General features: G+C 40.8%; 1 protein-coding gene across 1 annotated transcript in view; it reads right to left on the bottom strand.

Annotated features, from left to right (window-relative positions):
* Positions 1-12,035: 12,035 nt before the first annotated feature.
* LOC127587347 (collagen alpha-3(VI) chain-like) overlaps positions 12,036-17,515 on the bottom strand; it is a 179,681-nt gene continuing 174,201 nt past the window's right edge. Inside the window, 2 exon segments of the mRNA XM_052008828.1 lie at positions 12,036-12,996; positions 17,217-17,387. Of these exon segments, the coding sequence (XP_051864788.1) occupies positions 12,956-12,996; positions 17,217-17,387 (212 nt within the window). The 3' untranslated portion in view covers positions 12,036-12,955.

Genomic DNA, 17,515 nt, shown 5'->3' with positions numbered 1-17,515 from the left:
GCTGTAATGGCATTATGCTAACCACTACACTACCGTGCCTGCGCACAAGGCTGTGATGAGCTGTAGAGTCATGTGGTCCTTTGGAGGACAGGTTATCGGTGAGTAAGTGCCAGCACTATTGATGACGCCATCCTTCACGGTGCTGATGATTGCAAGTTTGCTGGGTGGTATTTAGTCAAATTGTACTTGTCCTGTTCATTAACATAACTGGGCAATTTTCCATATTGTTGGTTGGATGTCTGTGTAGCAAGTACACTGGAGCAACTTGACGGGCCCTGGGCAGTTCTAGAGTGTGGGTCTTCAAAGTTGAGTTTATTGTCGTATGCACAGGTGCAATGAAAACTTTACTTGCAGCAGCATCACAGGCACATAACGTATTAGCAAAATTCACAAGAAAAACATAAATTATACACAACTTCTACAAGAAAGAACACAATTAGAACAAAAAAAACGCAAAGTCCGTCTTAGTGCAAAGTGGTCATCATGTTGCTAAACTTTAGTGATTAGGGTTGTGCCGGTTGGTTAAAGAACCAAATGGTTGAAGGGAAGTTTCTGTTCTTGAACCTGGTTATTTGGGACTCCAGGTTTCTGTACCTCCTGCCCGACGGTAGCTGTGAGAAGACCAGGATGCTGATTGCCTTGCCCCATTCCTTTATTGTATCCAGTTCTCTCAGCTGCTTCCTACACCAGGTAAAGTAGATTGAATTGATTTTGGTGCCAGTGGCGATATTTTCATTACTTGGGATCTTGGTAATGCTGGGAAGACCGGCATTTATTGTCCTTGAGAAGAAAGTAATGAGACACCACCTTGAAGAGCCGAACTCCCACAGTGCTGTTGGGTGGGGAGTTCCAGGTTTTGGAACTAGCAATGAGGAAAGGTTGGCAACAAATCAGTGCAGTGTGCAACTTGGGGGGGAACCTACAGGTGGCGGTGATCCCATGCCCTTGCTGTCCTTAGTGGTAGAGGTCCCAGGTTGGAAAGTTGCTGTCCAAGTAGTTCATTGAGTAACAGCAATGTATTTTGTAGATGTGTTTTGTGCACTGTGGAGGGGAATTAACGTTCAGGGTGGTTGAAGGGGTGCCAATCAGTGGGCTGCTTTATCCCGAATGTTGTTGAGCTTTTATTAGGGTGTTGGCACTGCATTTATCCAGGCAAGCAAAGAATGTTCTATTACACTCCTGACTTGTGCATTGTAAATGGTGGAAAGGCTTTGGGGTGTCAGGAGGAAAGTTGGTCTCTGCCCTGCTCTTGTATGTTGAGTTTCTAGTCAATGGTGATGCCTAGGCTATTGAAAGTGTAAGCCTCCGTGATGGTAATGCCACTGAATTATGAAGATTAGATGGTTGTACTCTCCCTTGCTAGACATGGCCATTACCCTTGGCACTTTCAACGAAGATGACGGTGACTGTTTCACACTAGTCCTTAGCACTCAGATGCTGGGCCTCATTATCATTGAGGACGTGGATGTTCCTAGAGATCCTATTATTTGTTTAATTGTCCAGAACCACTCATGACAAGGTGTAGACGGCAAACACTGGATCTGTTCCATTGTTTGTGAGATTGCTAAACGCTGTCTATGTTTATGAATAATGTTTGTCTTGCCTTTGCTATTTTTTTCCAACTCCTGTTTTAAAGGAAAACCCTATGTGTTTGTGCTAGTCATACTGATCAAGAATCATTGCATACACATAGCTGTGTATATGTTATATTCATGTTTATACATTTGGGATCTGGGAGCTTTGCTCACAGACTTCGTGTACATTAACCTGACCTCTGCCATATGATAGATCTGTCTTCTGTAACTCAGCACCAGATTTCACAACCCAGCCAGCGGTTACAGAAAACAGATTTAACGTGGTAAATGTTAGAAGCTGGGACATGAATATCATGAGCACAGTTGCTGTGCTTCTGAAATCAGATTTAAAAAGAACATTCTCAACTAAGTGTAGCCCCAGATTGTCATGAAAACCTATCTGATGAACTAATGTCCTTCAGGAAATAAAATAATTGCACCCTCATATCTGGGTTGAAGGTGTCTGGGTTCAAATCCCATTTCAGAGATATTAACACAAAATCTAGGTTGATACTTTGGTGTAGTACTGGGGAGGGGGAGCTGCGCAGTCAGATTTGTTGTCTTGCAAATGAAATGTGAAGCCAAGATCCCGGTGGTTCTCTTGTAGAGACAAAACATCCCATAGTGCTGGTTTGAGCAGGAGGTTAAATGAGCCTGGCAGGTTAAATGAGCCTGGCATCTTGGCTGATATTTTACCTCTCAACCAATGTTCAAGAAAATTACCTATTTGGTCTTAGTCACGTTGTTGCTCATGGGAACTAGCTGTGCACGAGATAGTCGCTGTGTTTTCTACACTACAGCAATGACTAAACCCCAAGTATATCATTGGATGCATTAAAAACAGGGTGCTGGATACTCAGCAAGTCAGGTAGTATCAGTGGAGAGAGAAAAAGAAGTTAATATTTCATCACCACATTAAAACATCTGTATTTTAAGTTGCAGCGGTGGGGAGGGGTGGAAAGAACTGGGGAAGTGTCCGTGACCTGTCCAGGGAAGTGTAAACAGAGGAAGACAAATGAGGGCAGGAGAGAGGGAAATAAAATGCTGAAATGGTTAGATGCTGAACACATCGGTTGCTGGAAATCCAAAATATTTTGGGGCATGCTGAAAGGGAAGTGAAAGGTGCCATATAAATTCAAGTCTTTCCATTGAACTTAGTGAGGAAAGTTAAATTACCTATAGATTCTCAGGAAATATTGAAACTAGGAAAACATGTTCTGTGGTGAAATCCTTAAAAGTGGTACTCCCTTAGCTAACAACTCTGTGAAAATACCCTCGCAAGATCTGCAGGTGATTATGAAGCAAATTCGCTACCAACCTCTTAAGGAAAGTATAAGAGAGGTTTTAACTGCCAAGCTGTCAATGATGTCTGTCTCCCAGAGGGAAGAAACCTGAGGCTCAAACTGGAGAAATAACTTTAATTCCTAATGCATACTATGTACGTCCCAGGAAGTTGAGTGGTGATCATCAGAAAAAATTCCAAAGCCTTCATCACAAAACTTCTCCATATGTTATTATTACCCTTTTAGGTGAGCATTATTTAGAGTTTCTGTATGTAAGTTGGTGAGTAACAATAACCAGTCCATCACATAAACCAGCCTCTCCTCCGATGACTCCGTCTACATGCCCTGCTGAGTTGGGAAAGCAGCTAACTTAATCAAGTCCCCTCCCACCCGGTCATTCTCTCTTCTCTCCACTCCCGTCAGGCAGAAGATGCAAAAGCTTGAGAGCACATACCACCAGACTCGAGGACAGCTTTTATCCTGCTGTGATCTTTTTTCCACTACCTCAATATAATAATGTATGTCATGATCCGTCTGGATGGCATGTAAGGCAAAAGCTTTTCACTGTATCTCACTATGTGTGACAATGCTATACCAATACCTAAAGAGAAAGGATTCCATGCTGCTCGTCTGAGTGCACTAGCTGATGGGTGCAACTGCAGTTATTATTTCCTCAGCATATTCTACATTGTTAAATTTCAACTTCAGTACCTGAAGCAAGGTACATCAGGATCAGTATGACATCCCAGCAATGTGCAATCTTCTGGGGGGGAAATCAGATTGCACAAGCTCAGCACTGGAGTCGCATGCAGTCCTGAGTACTGCTGGTTCTACTTGCAATGAAGAGACCACTGGGATAAATGTGCCCGTTTCTATTCCCTAATTGACTTCACGTAGCTGGAATTATAAGTAACAGAAAATTAAATAATCACAAGATCAGATGGGGACAGTTCATTTGACTGGTCACTGTGACCTTGCACCTTCCTGCACAGTAGTATTGATGCATGGTGAAATTTTTGTTTCTGCTTCTTGAGATGTGGGCATCATTGGCAAAGCCACATTAATTGCCCCTTGAACTGAATAGCCTATTGGACCTTTTCAGAGGCCAGTTGAGAGCCAATCACTTTGGCTTGACTGGAGTCAAATACAGACCAGAACAGATAAAGACCCAGATTTCACTTCCTGAAGGACGTACACTAAAGTCCAGTGTAGGTTTCCAATAAAGTCCAGTTTTGTTAGTTTTTCATTCCAGGACTGCTTAATTTTAAGTGTTGTGCTTCTGGATATTATTCCAATAAAACTTTTAAAGTCAGATATCAGGGTTGAATCTCTATATGTAACTGGGAGGTTTAAAACTAAACTTGTGATTTCTTTTGTGGGAAATCCAGACCATTGGTGACATTTGCATCCAGTAGCCAAATAAAGCCTCCTCTTCTGACTCATTTTCCCTTTAGTTTAGGCTTATCCTATTTCCCAGAGTTGTAAATTCACCAATTGTGTTTCTGCAGCAAAATACAAAAGACATCATCAGCAAATGAGTGTGATGGTCAGAACTGTAAAGTAATTCAGAATTTTCATCGAAAATGTTGATCTGGCTATTCTCTTCAGGTGGTGACAGGCCTAAGTATCATTGTCTCTATTTTCCTGATTTTTACATTTCTAATTTAGACAGATTTTTCTTTTAGTATCTCTTGTGTGAAGTGAGCCTTTTCATTTTTAAGTGGCCATTGCTTCTGTGAATCTCTGCTGAAGTGGATAAAATCCAGTACAAGTTCCACAAATCAATAACTTTTTTTTTCACAGATTATTAGTTCCAAGCAAGGCAAAAAAACTTGCAGAGCTGGCCGTTGTCAGCTGTCTGGTTTCACCAGACTAGGGTATAGTGATTGTAAAATAATAACTGGACTGGAAAAGAGTAAACTAGGATCCAGCTGGCGAGGCAGAGCCATGCTGCTGCTAATCATACTGAATGGCAGTAAGCAGTTCCATGTGTACATCTGGAATGTGCTTCCTGAAATCTTCAGCACTAACATTATTTCCCAATAAGGGTTGGGAAAGAGATTCACAGATATGGATAAGATTGTATTGTTCCTTTTGATTGTGCTGGACCAGGTTTATCACCACAAATGGTATTAAACCAGATTTATGTGGGGTCCACTTTTAAGATTTGCTCCGTTGAATGCTACTAAACCACAGAGACTAAAAAGCCCCAGTTTATTGTTTGTGCTTGTCATTTGCAGACGTTTATGTGGGTGTCATGGGGCAGAAACTGATTCAGCTGAAATATCACCCATCATGTAACATCATCCCACCTCAGTGCTCATGGGCAACCCTTACTTAATTTCATGCATGAAAAATAGCCAGACATATAACATCCATGGAAAGTACCCAACTACACTTTAAGAAGAGGAAGTTTAATGGATAAGATTCTGGAAGTCCCATGTTGTGCGATCTGATTTTTGGGTCAATCAATTCATTTATACTGGCCAATTTTGTGCCTACAATTCTATCACAGATTTCAGCACATGTGGAATTTGTATCCAGAGATGGTGACCTTGTACATCATTTGCCATTGTTACTATGTCTATTGCACATTATATTCTTATTTGTTTAAATCAGTAACCAGGGTTACTAGGCATTGCGGTAGGTTGGAGTAGATTTAAAGAGCACTGCAGATATCCATGAAACAGATTTTTTAAAAGATGATATTAATTTTTACTGTTTTGTGTTGCATTTCCATTTAAATTATTGTATTACCACCATTTCATCAATGTAACTTGATGAGATTGAACTGACCAACATCGACAGGAAAGATAAAACAAAAACTTGGCATTTATATAGCACCTTTTCATGACCTCTGGATGCCACAATGTTCTTTACAGGCAAGAAAACTATGGTTACCAGTGCAATTTAGAAATGGTAGCATAGAAACATAGAAATCCTACAGCACAATTCAGGCCCTTAGGCCCACAAAGCTGTGCCGAACATGTCCCTACCTTAGAAATTACTAGGCTTACCCATAGCCCTCTCTTTTTCTCAGCTCTATGTACCTATCCAAAAGTCTCTGAAAAGACCCTATCGTATCCGCCTCCACCACCGTTGCCTGTTGCCCGCAGCCCATTCCATGCACTCACCACTCTCTGAGTTAAAAAAAAACTTACTCCTGACATCTCTGTACCTACTCCCCAGCACCTTAAACCTATGTCCTCTTGTGGCAACCATTTCAGCCCTGGGGAAAAGCCTCTGACTATCCAGACAATAAATGCCTCTCATCCTCTCATACACCTCTATCAGGTCCCCCATCATCCAAGGAGTAAAGGCCGAGTTCCCACAACCTGCTTTCATAAGGCATGCTCTGCATTCCAGGCAGCATCCTTGTAAAGCTCCTCCGCACCCTTTCTATGGCTTCCACATCCTTCCTTTAGTGAGGTGACCAGAAATGAGCACAGTACTCCAAGTGGGGTCTGACCAGGGTCCTGTGTAGCTGCAACATTACCTCTCGGCTCCTAAATTCAATTCCACGATTGATGAAGGACAATATACCATATGCCTTCTTAACCACAGAGTCAACCTGTGCAGCTGCTTTGAGCATCCTATGGACTTGGACCCCAAGATCCCTCTGATCCTCCACACTGCCAAGAGTCTTACCATTAATACTATACTCTGCCATCATATTTGACCTACCAAAATGAACCACTTCACACTTATCTGGGTTGAACTCCATCCGCCACTTTTCAGTCCAGCTTTGCATCCTATCTATGTCCTGCTGTAACCTCTGACAGTCCTCCATACTATCCACAACACCTCCAACCTTTGAGTCACCGCAAACTTACTAACCCATCCCTCCACTTCCTCATCCAGGTCGTTTATGAAAATCACAATGAGTAAGGGTCCCAGAGCTACACCACTGGTCACCGACTTCCATGCAGAATATGACCCCATCAACAACCGCTCCTTGCCTTCTGCGGGCCAGCCAGTTCTGGATCTACAAAGCAATGTCCCCTTGGATCCCATGCCTCCTTACTTTCTCAATAAGCCTTGCATGGGGTACCTTATCAAATGTCTTGCTGAAATCCATATGCACTACATCTACTGCTCTTTCTTCATCGATGTGTTTAGTTACATCCTCAAAAAATTCGATCAGGCTCATAAGGCAGGAACTGCCCTTGACAAAGCCATGCTGACTATTCCTAATCATATTATACCTCTCCAAATGTTCATAAATCCTGCCTCTCAGGATCTTCTCCATCAACTTACCAACCACTGAAGCAAGACTCACTTGTCTATAATTTCCTGGGCTATCTCTACTCCCTTTCTTGAATAGGGGAACAACATCCACAACACTCCAATCCTCCAGAAACTCTCCCATCCCCATTGATGATGCAAAGATCATCGTCAGAGGGTCCACGATCTCCTCCCTCGCCTCCCACAGTAGCCTGGGGTACATCTCATCCCGTCCCGGCGACTTATCCAACTTGATGCTTTCCAAAAGTTTCAGCACCTCCTCTTTCTTAATATCTACATGCTCAAGCTTTTCAGCCTGCTGCAAGTCCTCACTACAATCACCAAGATCCTTTTCTGTAGTGAATACTGATGTAAAGTATTCATTAAGTACCTTTGCTATTTCTCCCAGATCCATACACACTTTCCCACTGCTGCACTTGATAGGTCTTATTCTTTCGCATCTTATCCTCTTGCACTTCACATACTTGTAGAATGCCTTGGGGTTTTCCTTAATCCTGCCCGCCAAGGCCTTCTCATGTCCCCTTCTGGCTCTCCTAATTTCTTCCTTAAGCTCCTTCCTGTTAGCCTTATACTCTTCCAGATCTCTAACATTACCTAGCTCTCTGAACCTTTTGTAGGCTTTTCTTTTCCTTTTGACCAGATTTATTAGAGCCTTTGTACACCACAATGTACACAAATGTAGCAGACACATTTTTAATGCATAGCAATATCCCACAGATAGCAAAGTGACGATGGCTGGTTAACTCCAAACCCTATTTCTTGGTTGTTAGTCTAAAACCAATTTGCTTCTGACGGCTTTCAGCGGAAGTAAGAAAGGACACAAGAATGCATTCTTACGAAACACCAGAAGAATAAATGAAATCTTAAGTAATCCCACAGCTGTGTTTGGTCTTGGGTCAACCTCAAAGAGACTGATTTTTTTTTAGAAAAATATTATCAAGCAACTTGGTGTGTGCTTGGCCCCAACTTTGCAGACTAATGCAGTTAATCTAGGTTTAGAATTTAGAGTGTTGTTGAAGTCGGGCTGCATTGTCCAATGTGCCGTCTAATGTACTCGCTCTGTTTGTCTGCTTAGGTGTACATGGCAATAAAACTCCGATTGCATTAGTTGAGGGGAAAAAAGGAGTTTGAAAATCATTCATCTTCTGATTGTGCGCAGGTGTTAATCAGCTTCTGTACAGCAACAACCAAATTGCACGCAATTGCAAAAAACTCAAAGTGAGTGCAGTCCTTTTGTTTCTCTATTAACTACCTATCACCACCCTGTGCCCTCCCCGCCTCCCCTCTTTTGTCCACCTATCACTACTCTGCTTTTCCCTCCTATATATCAGGCTTCCCCTTTTCCTATCTTCAGTCCTGAAGAAGGGTTCTGACCCAAAATGTTGACTGCCTGCTTTTCTCCATGGATGCTGCCTGGCCTGCTGACTTCCTCCAGCATCATCCTGTTTTTCATCTAGATTCCAGCATCTGCAGTCCTTTGTTCCTCTGAGTGCAACTATCCTGCACCAACAATGTAATGTAACCAGTGCAGCCCAATACAAGGTTAGAGGATGTGATGAATTCATCTCTGCTTGCCTAAATAAAGGGTCTTTGAAGGAGAGAGAAGAGCCAAGATTTTAGAATATACAACAATTTGTGGCTAGAGGAATGTTACTACTTTAGCCATTTGAAATGGAATATCTGCAACATGATATTGAGAGGCAGAGGCATATTTGTTTATTGTACAATGCATTTAGTCAAAGGTAAATTTGGGTTGGTATCAGGTAAAGTGTCCATCACAAGTAATAAATTTCCCAAGCAAATGCGCTGGAGGCAAGTCCTGAAACCACTGAAGAACAAAGTGAATGCTGCAGTCGGGGACTTTAAGCTAAGATGGGCTGAATGGTGTGCCCTTCCTTAAATTACTTGTGAGCTGTGAAAAAGAACGTGTTTCATGGGCTTCTTTCTGCACTTGAAGAATTGTTTAATGCTACGTAAACTGGGTTTTTTTTTGAAAAGTTTATCTTGACAGTGACTTCAACATTTTTGGAACTTTTCACTAGATGAGTGTCTTCCATTAATTATTGTTCATAGTAAATGGTTCAACTGTAAATCCATTTTGGACAATAGTAATTTTAATTAATATGGTGCCTTTAATTAATAAAAATTACACTACCATTTTTAGCAGGGGAAAAGAACATTTGTTTTATTAAAGACACAAGACTGCAGATGCTGAAATCAGGAGCATAAAACAAGAGTCCTGATGCAAGGTCTCAATCCTAAACATTGACCGTCCCTTTGCCGCCACAGATGCTGCCTGGCCCTCTGAGTTCCTCCACTTGTTTTACTAGATTTCTCTGAAAAGTCTTGCAGCAGCAAGCTTAAAGAAAAAGTTTAAGTATGGGTGGAAAAAAGTGTCAAAATATTTGTCAAAAAGGTGGGCTTATGGAGGGAATTTTAGACCAATTACTTTAGTCGTTTTCATCTAAAGACAATGACATTAGGAATGAAAAGAGAGGTAACTGAGTTTACTGTAGTGATAGTCGGACTCTTCATAATGGTTAGCAAGATGGAGATGTTGGGTTATAACTGTCTCTAGGACCTTTAACGTTTCCAAGGTAGCGGACTGATGGCATAAATAAAATGGTAAACCAAACATTTACTTTCTTGGGCAACACACACAGCGCTGGAGGAACTGAGGGTCAGGCAGCATCTATGGAGGGAAATAGTCGATGTTTTGGGTTGAGACCCTTCATCTGGACTACATTTGTTACGGTTCAAACTAAATTAATTTTATGAAACAATGAGACTTTTTGAATATATAAATAAGGCACATAAATAGTTGAGAGTATTCTGGGGTGATGGTGTTTATTTTATAATGCTGTTACTACTGGATGAAACTTTATTGTGCACCTTGTCCCCAGGTTTTTACAAAGCACTCTACTTTCACACAATTGTATAGCTCAGCTCCTTTTTGCGGATTGTTTAGTTGTGTACCAGGGCTGCAGTTTACAATTAGTTTTGGATACCTGGCAGTAACCCTGAATTACATTTGAAGGATTTTTGCTAAGGTCATTGAATCTATCTAGCAACTGTTCTGAACAAATACCACAAATTTAATTTGGGTTGCCATGAGGTTTGTGGGGACCATATATTGGGTACCAGTACCTGTAGCACTCAACTGATCTTAATATTAAGAGCAAGTTTGCGGTTTCAGGGTGTTAAAAATTTGTGAAGATAGAAACTAGTTTGTGCATTTGTACAATTAACTAAGAGAACACTGGAACTATTTATTTGCAAAAAAAAATCTGATCAACCATGGTAGGAGAGCATTAAAAAATACTCATGATTTTTTAATGGGACAATGTCCTTTCCTGACTCATCTTCAGTTTGGTGTCTTGCAATTCACTCAAAAGCAAGTATTAGCTTAAGTTCATAAACAAACCCAGTTCTACACAGTAACTAACAATCTGCTGGAGGAGCTCAGCAGGTCGAGCAGCATCTGTGGGAAGAAAGGAATTGTCAACGTTTTTGGGTCAAAATCCTGCATCAGGAGTAGAGGTGTGTGATGGCCAGTATAAAGAGGATAAGGGAAGTGGTGAGAAAGGAGTCTGAGGTGATTAGTGGGCTGAGGAGGGATGTAAGATGACAGGTAGGGGAGTGGGGGGTGGAGTTGGTGAGACAGCGGCAAGTGAGTGAGAGTCGTAGGTAGACAGAGAGATAGGGAAAAAAAAACTTGAGAGGCAGATGGAGGAGAGGGTGAAGATTGGAGACAACTGCTGGGGGGGAGGTGGGGATAAGCAGGAACACGAAGGGCTACCAGTGCTGGAATCTGATAAGGAGGTGGAATCTGCACAGTAATTCTTTGCTCTTGAAATATAGCCAATTTTAATTATATCTGAATATCACCCATACAATACCTGGCTTAATAATTTAATATAAAATGTGTTTTATGATGTGTTATAATGGATGGAATATTGTAGACAAGAGGGAACAGTGCTGTGTTGGGGATTATTCTGGAGTTATGAAATTATGGATAGCATAATAATGGATTAAATAAAATTAGAACCAGTCTTCAGGAAATAAAATCTGTTCACAATTTAACTTCAACTGATACTTTAAGGCTATTTAAACCAATTATTGGGTGTGGGACATTCTGATTCTGTGCCATTGAAACTACGCAGGGGAAGACGATAGATGAATGTTGATATTAATTGGTTGTCATTGAAAACTTCAGGACGGAGATCAGGGAAGGCATTAAGCAGCCATCTCCTGTATTAGCAAATTGTTAAAGGTGTATCTCTGCCACTTTATGCACAATTCAGAATGGATCTGTTTTGTCACTTTATATTCTGGCTAGTTGTATATTCAGGGAGCCATCCCTCAACACAGTGACAAAAGAGGTGTACTTTGGGTGTCTGGAGTTTGTGCTCGCAAGCTTTTGGAACACATCAGTATTGAAAAAGGGTTCTGCTAGTTGGGATGTGCTCCCATTGTAAATATGTAAATCTACAAAATTACCTGACTATATTCAAAATGTTAAGTAGGTGATTATAGCCATTGAAACTGTAGTTAATCATTTATTGTTATCTTTGTGTTTAAACATTATAAAAACATTTGTGGCAGGAGAGTGAGATTCTCCTAGACTCTCTCTCTCTCCAGAAGATCTGCTGTGTGAATAGACTTCTATATCTCCCAGTTACAGCTTCCGCGTGGCTCAGTTTAGTCAGTCACAACATGCTGTGCATCCACTTAGTGTTACAACTCATCTGAGATTCTTGTTTGAGACAACGTAAAGGATTTTCTTTCTGCTTTAACTGACCTTGTGACTGATATTACCACCAGGTGTACAATGTGGACACCTAGCCTAGGTCCTGTAACTGTTACCACTTAGGATGGTTTAAAGAGTTCTGTGTGGAAAGTAAGTGAAAAACATTTAAGATGTAAACAAACATTTCAAATTTCAGACCAATTTTATTAGAAAGTCTCTCATACATTTCTTCATTAAAGTCATACAATATAACTGTCATAAAAATAAAACATTAAAAATGATCCATACATTAAAGCCTGGGTTTGGTTTATGTGTAATCCCTGTTGAAATTCGAAAACAATTCTTAGGTTATCTTTTTATGGTTCCAAATAGCTCTTGTGAGCAGTGAAGTGCACATCTGTACATAATTTTAAACAATTCCAAATTATCAAGAATTTTCCAAAGTACATAAAAATATATATTGTTCCCTCAAGGAAAGCAATGATGAGAGAAACTTTTAACAAACTATTGACTCTTTAAAAAATCTTACAGAACTTTTTTTTATATAAAAGTAAAGGTCACCTTTGCAATTGTGTGGCAATGTGTTGAATCTGTACAGATCTTGTATTATGTGTCAATTATGCTTCAGTGATGAAATAAGTCCCCTCCATTTAAAAAAAATCAAAGCATATACACACAATGGAAGCAATTTGTAATAACTTTTCTCCAAAGTGATTTGTATAACATTTTGTTCTGTGCATTTTAAATTATTGTAGTGTTGATCACTAACATTTTTTTTACAAAAATGTGTGACGTGACTGTTAGAGAAGTTCATGTTAAGTATGAAAAATGTAAAACAAACAGACAAAAGAAATAAGCTGAATAAATGTCTATGTATGAAACAGCAGACAGATTACTTCCACACAAGTTTAACACCCAGACGTAACATTAGCACCATTGTAACATGCAGGTTTTAAAAGACCAAACTCTTCAACATTCGATTATTGAAAGCTATTACCAGTACAGTGCAAGGTATCTGTGAACCCTTAGCATATTAGGATTGATGGCAGGCTGCAGATTTTGCTCCTATCAGAGGTATATGTACAGCGGAGCTGCCACTTCATTTACGTTCCCATCGTGGTTATCATTCTGGTTTGAACTCGTCCTTAGAATAAATACACGTGAAAGTTATGATTCTGTTTTACAGAGTAGTGCATAAATTGAGATAACACCTAATCATATACAAGTACAGCAAAGACACAGGTTATTGGATGAAAAAAGCTGCCAACTTGGAGACTGAATAAGCACTGAAGCCAGGTTCCCTAAATTGCCCCAGAACATGCCCTTCAACCAAATTGAGGTGGTTATGGCATCAACTATTAGTTAACTTATTTCTATGGTTTGATTTGATGTGCTTTGAGTGATTATTCTTGAATGAATGGAACAGACTTTGTTCATCTACAGCATAAAAGACTAGTTCTTGTTTTTGCTATTTTTTCCAAGAGATCTAGATATTTCTGGATATTCCTGCTCTTTCTTTCATTTACCCTTGCAGAAGTCAAACAATCTATTTCACAATTAAAATTCATGAATCTTTTTAGGGACAGTCAATTTACATAAGTCAGAGAAGCATAGGGTTGTACTGCACAGAAATGGGCCCTTCAGCCTACCTGATCCATGCCAACCTTTTTGGCCATCTACCCTAATCCAATTTGCCCACTTTAGGTCCTTTTCTGTCTATGCTTTGCCTATTTAAATGCCTGCCTAAATGTCTTTTAAATGTAGTGATTGTATCTGACTCCACCACCTCTTCTGGCAGCAAGTTCGAGATAGATATCAACCACATGTGAGTGTTTCTTTTTAAAATAAAAATACACTGCAAATCCCCTTTAAAACTTCTTCCTCTGCCTTAAACCAACATCTGCCCTCTTGTTTTTGAAACCCCTACTAAGGGGGGAAAATATTCTGTCTATCTGACCTATCTATGCATCTTCTTATTCTATACATGTCCGTCAGGTCTCCCATCAGACTCCTTTTGCTCTGGAGGAAAACAAGCCCCGCCTATCCAATCTCTTCCACCCTCCCCCCCCCCCCCCCCATAACTAAAGTCCTCCAATCCAGGCAACACCCTGCTGAATCTCCTCTGCACTCTCTCCAGGGCAATAGTGTGCACATAATTCTCTACCTGTGGCCTAACCAATGTCTTGTACAATTGCAACAGAACCTCCCAACTTTTATATTCTATGCTTCAATCTATGAAGACATGCATGCTATATGCTGCTTTCACAACCCAACCTACCTGTGTTGCCACTTTCAGGAAACTATAGACTTGAACTCCAAGGTCCCTCTGTCCATCAACATTCCTTGACGCCCTACCATTTACTGCAAATGTACTACCCCTATTTGACTTCCCAAAACTCAACACCTCACACTTGTTAAGATTAAATTCCATCTGTGAATGCTTCACCCAACTTTCCATCCAATCTATATCCCGCTCTAGTCATAAACAACCTTCCTTGCTATCCACAACATCACCAACAATCCGCATACTTACTAATCATTACTCCTTCATTTACAAGCAACAAGGGTTCCAGCACAGTTTCCGGTGGCACTACAGTGGTCGTACACCTCCAATCAGAAAAACATCCTTCCATCACTACCCTGTCTCTTTTCACCAAGTCAATTTTGGATCCAATTAGCCAGCTCACTTTGGATCCCATGTGACTTATCCCCACACACTAAGGCAATCCCAATCAATACTGGGAAAGTTAAAATCCCCCACAACTATAACTATAAAGCTCTTGCACTTTTCAATGATTTGCTTATATATCTGTTCCTTTTGATTCCCGCTGATTACTGGGAAGCCGTTAGCATAAACCCTCCAAACTGACTGCTGCTCTTATTGCTAAGTTCTACCCGTGAGGTCTCATTAGATGGTCTTCCTTGGACATCCCGTCTAAATACTGCTGTCATGTTCTCACTATCTAGCAGTGTGCCTCCTCTCCTCTTTTGAATTCCCCTCTGTCAGGTGTTAACATAGAACAGTACAGCACTGAACAGGCCATTTGGCCCACAATGTTTTGTCGATCTTGATGCCAATTTATACTAAATGTTGTCCTCCTCCTGTGTACCATCCATATCCCTCCATTCCCTGCATATCCACGGCTATCTCAAAGCCTCTTAAACTCCACCAAACTGCCTGCTTCCACTAGCACCCCGTTAAATTCCAGGCATCTACCACCCTGTTCTCTGCGTAACAAAAAAACAAAACCAAAAAAAAAATTTGCCTCTCGCTTCACCTTTATACTTCCCCTCTCTAACCTTAAGAACATGTCCAGTGTTTGACATTTCTACCCTGGGGAAAAGATTCTGTCTACCCTATCAATGCCTCTCATAATTTTAAAAACCTCCTATCTAGTCTTCCCTCAGCTTCTGACACTCTAGGGAGAACAACCCAAGTTTGTCCAACCTGTCCTTGCAGTTCATACCTTCTAATCCAGGCAGCACCCTGGTAAACCTCTTTTGCACCCTCTCTACAGACTCCACATCCTGTCCAACTGCCAGTCCTGTCCCTCACGTAACCAGGTCTCTCTAACGGCAACAACATTGTAATTCCATGTACTGATCCAACCTCCTTCCCCATAATACTCCTAGCATTGAAACAAGCACATTTTAGCCCGTCAGACCCACCGTGTTTATTAGCCTGTCCCTTGCTGTCCTTTCTGTTGCTCTTATTTGTCATACTATCTTTTTTGCCCTCAACCCTAGCACCTGTTGCCCTGCTGCTGTGGTTCCCACCCCCCTGCCACTCTGGTCCTAAACTTCTACAGCCTGGAACATTAAGCTGCCAGTTCCCTCAACCATTTCTGTGATTGCAATGGTATCGCAAGTCCAAATGCTGATGCTCTAACCCCATCTGACTTACCTGTGAGGCTCCCTGCATTGAAGCAGTTGAGCCTACAAGCCCTCCCATGCTCCCTAAACTTCCTCTGTCTGCAGTGCCCACTGGACTTAATTTATTCTGTTTTCTCTCCATCTGCTGCATTACTACTCTGCTTCCCAGTCTCCTGCCAAATGGGTTTCAACCCTCCCAAGTAGCATGAGTGAACCTCCCTGCAAGAACATTGGTACCATTATTTCTTGACTTGTATATTCTTGAACATTTTGATCTAAACAAGAACAATTAATCATGCTATGTTTACAACACTTTAGTCCCTCATACTTGCTGCTGTCCTATACATTTGTTTCTTTGCTAAGGCATGCCACTATGTTTTTGTTCTTGGGAAACCTTCATATGGGCCAGGCTATTACAAGTATTAATTCTTTTCCTACGAGAGATTATGTTTGGAGCAGCCATGTTAAAAATGTCATCATAACTAATGTAAAACTTCTATTTCAGCCTCCAGTACTATAGCTGGCTGAAACCAACATTTAATTCTCCAACATGTTCAATAGGAGGCAGTGTCTCACAAGGCATGGCTGAGAATGTGGATGGGTGAACATTCTGAAGTTTGGTCTGTAGATTAGGAGCTGCAGGAAATTCCATGATTGCACTGGGTTTGTCAAAGTGAGTTTAAGCAGTATTTGCTCATTCCATTGATTCTTATGTTTCCTTCTGCCAATAAAGTCTGGTGAAAAATGAGCATGTGTAATACAAGCTTAACTTCTCATTAGCGGGCAAGTGTAGTAATCACAGTTTTGATTTCCTCCTGCAATGTACTGGCCAAAGTATTTATCAAGCAAAATTAATTTTGCCTACTTTTTGCATCAATTTGTTTAAATGGGTGAATAAGATGTTTCATGAGGTAATCTGCTTCAATTTCAATAACCCAGCCAATGGCAAAGGAAATGAAACCTACAGCTCTCATTGACAAAGGCCATGGGGAAAATGGAAATCCTATCTTGCTGCATTGGATGAATATTTTTTAATCCAGATTAACCCAGCTGGTTTTTGTGTTTTGAGAAAATGTAGTTTGGCTTTAGTAATAATGTCATTTTCAGTTTGAGTACTGCAAACTAATCATTTATTGGAGAAGAACTAATGTCTGTAATAGCCTTTTCCATAGTGAGATAGCCATGGACCAGAATGTTAAACCTCTGGAAGCTCTGTAATTGTCTACTTTACCAATGGAAACTGCAGTCTTCACATCTTTACACAAAACACAGGTGAGGCAATCTCACTTTTGTCTTTTTAAACAATGACCCATATTATTCTTTCCTGTTTGCACCCTCTGGCCCCAAACAAAACAACCTCACAGGCCTCTTTTGTGTTTCCCAGGATTAACTCCATTATTCTTTCCTTCTGTACTTGGCCATGCTCGCTACAACAAAAGATGTGTTGTGTGTCTTGCCATGCTGCCCCAACCTGCCCCGAGTGTTACTTACCTTGGATACAAGTCTTGGAGCATTCATCTTGCGTATTGAACCGGTTTTCATTACCGTTGCATCCACCATACCAGAACCGTGTGCATGTTTCAGTCTTTACATCATAGTACCACTTCAGGGAAAAGTTCCGGCAAGTTCCTTCGTTCCGTGATAACTGACATATGTCTTTAGCTGCAAAAATATGTTGTATAACCAAATGTTAAACAACTATAGATGGTACAGCAACATCATCTTTTTGTTTGGACGTCAGGTAATCTGTACAATCAGTTATGGTCTTGCTTGTGAATTGTTGTTCCCAG

Source organism: Pristis pectinata, chromosome 1 (genome assembly GCF_009764475.1).
Source record: "Pristis pectinata isolate sPriPec2 chromosome 1, sPriPec2.1.pri, whole genome shotgun sequence".
In the NCBI taxonomy this organism is placed as follows: domain Eukaryota; kingdom Metazoa; phylum Chordata; class Chondrichthyes; order Rhinopristiformes; family Pristidae; genus Pristis; species Pristis pectinata.
Note: the sequence above shows the minus strand (reverse complement) of the source record. Positions and strands in the feature narration are given on the sequence as shown.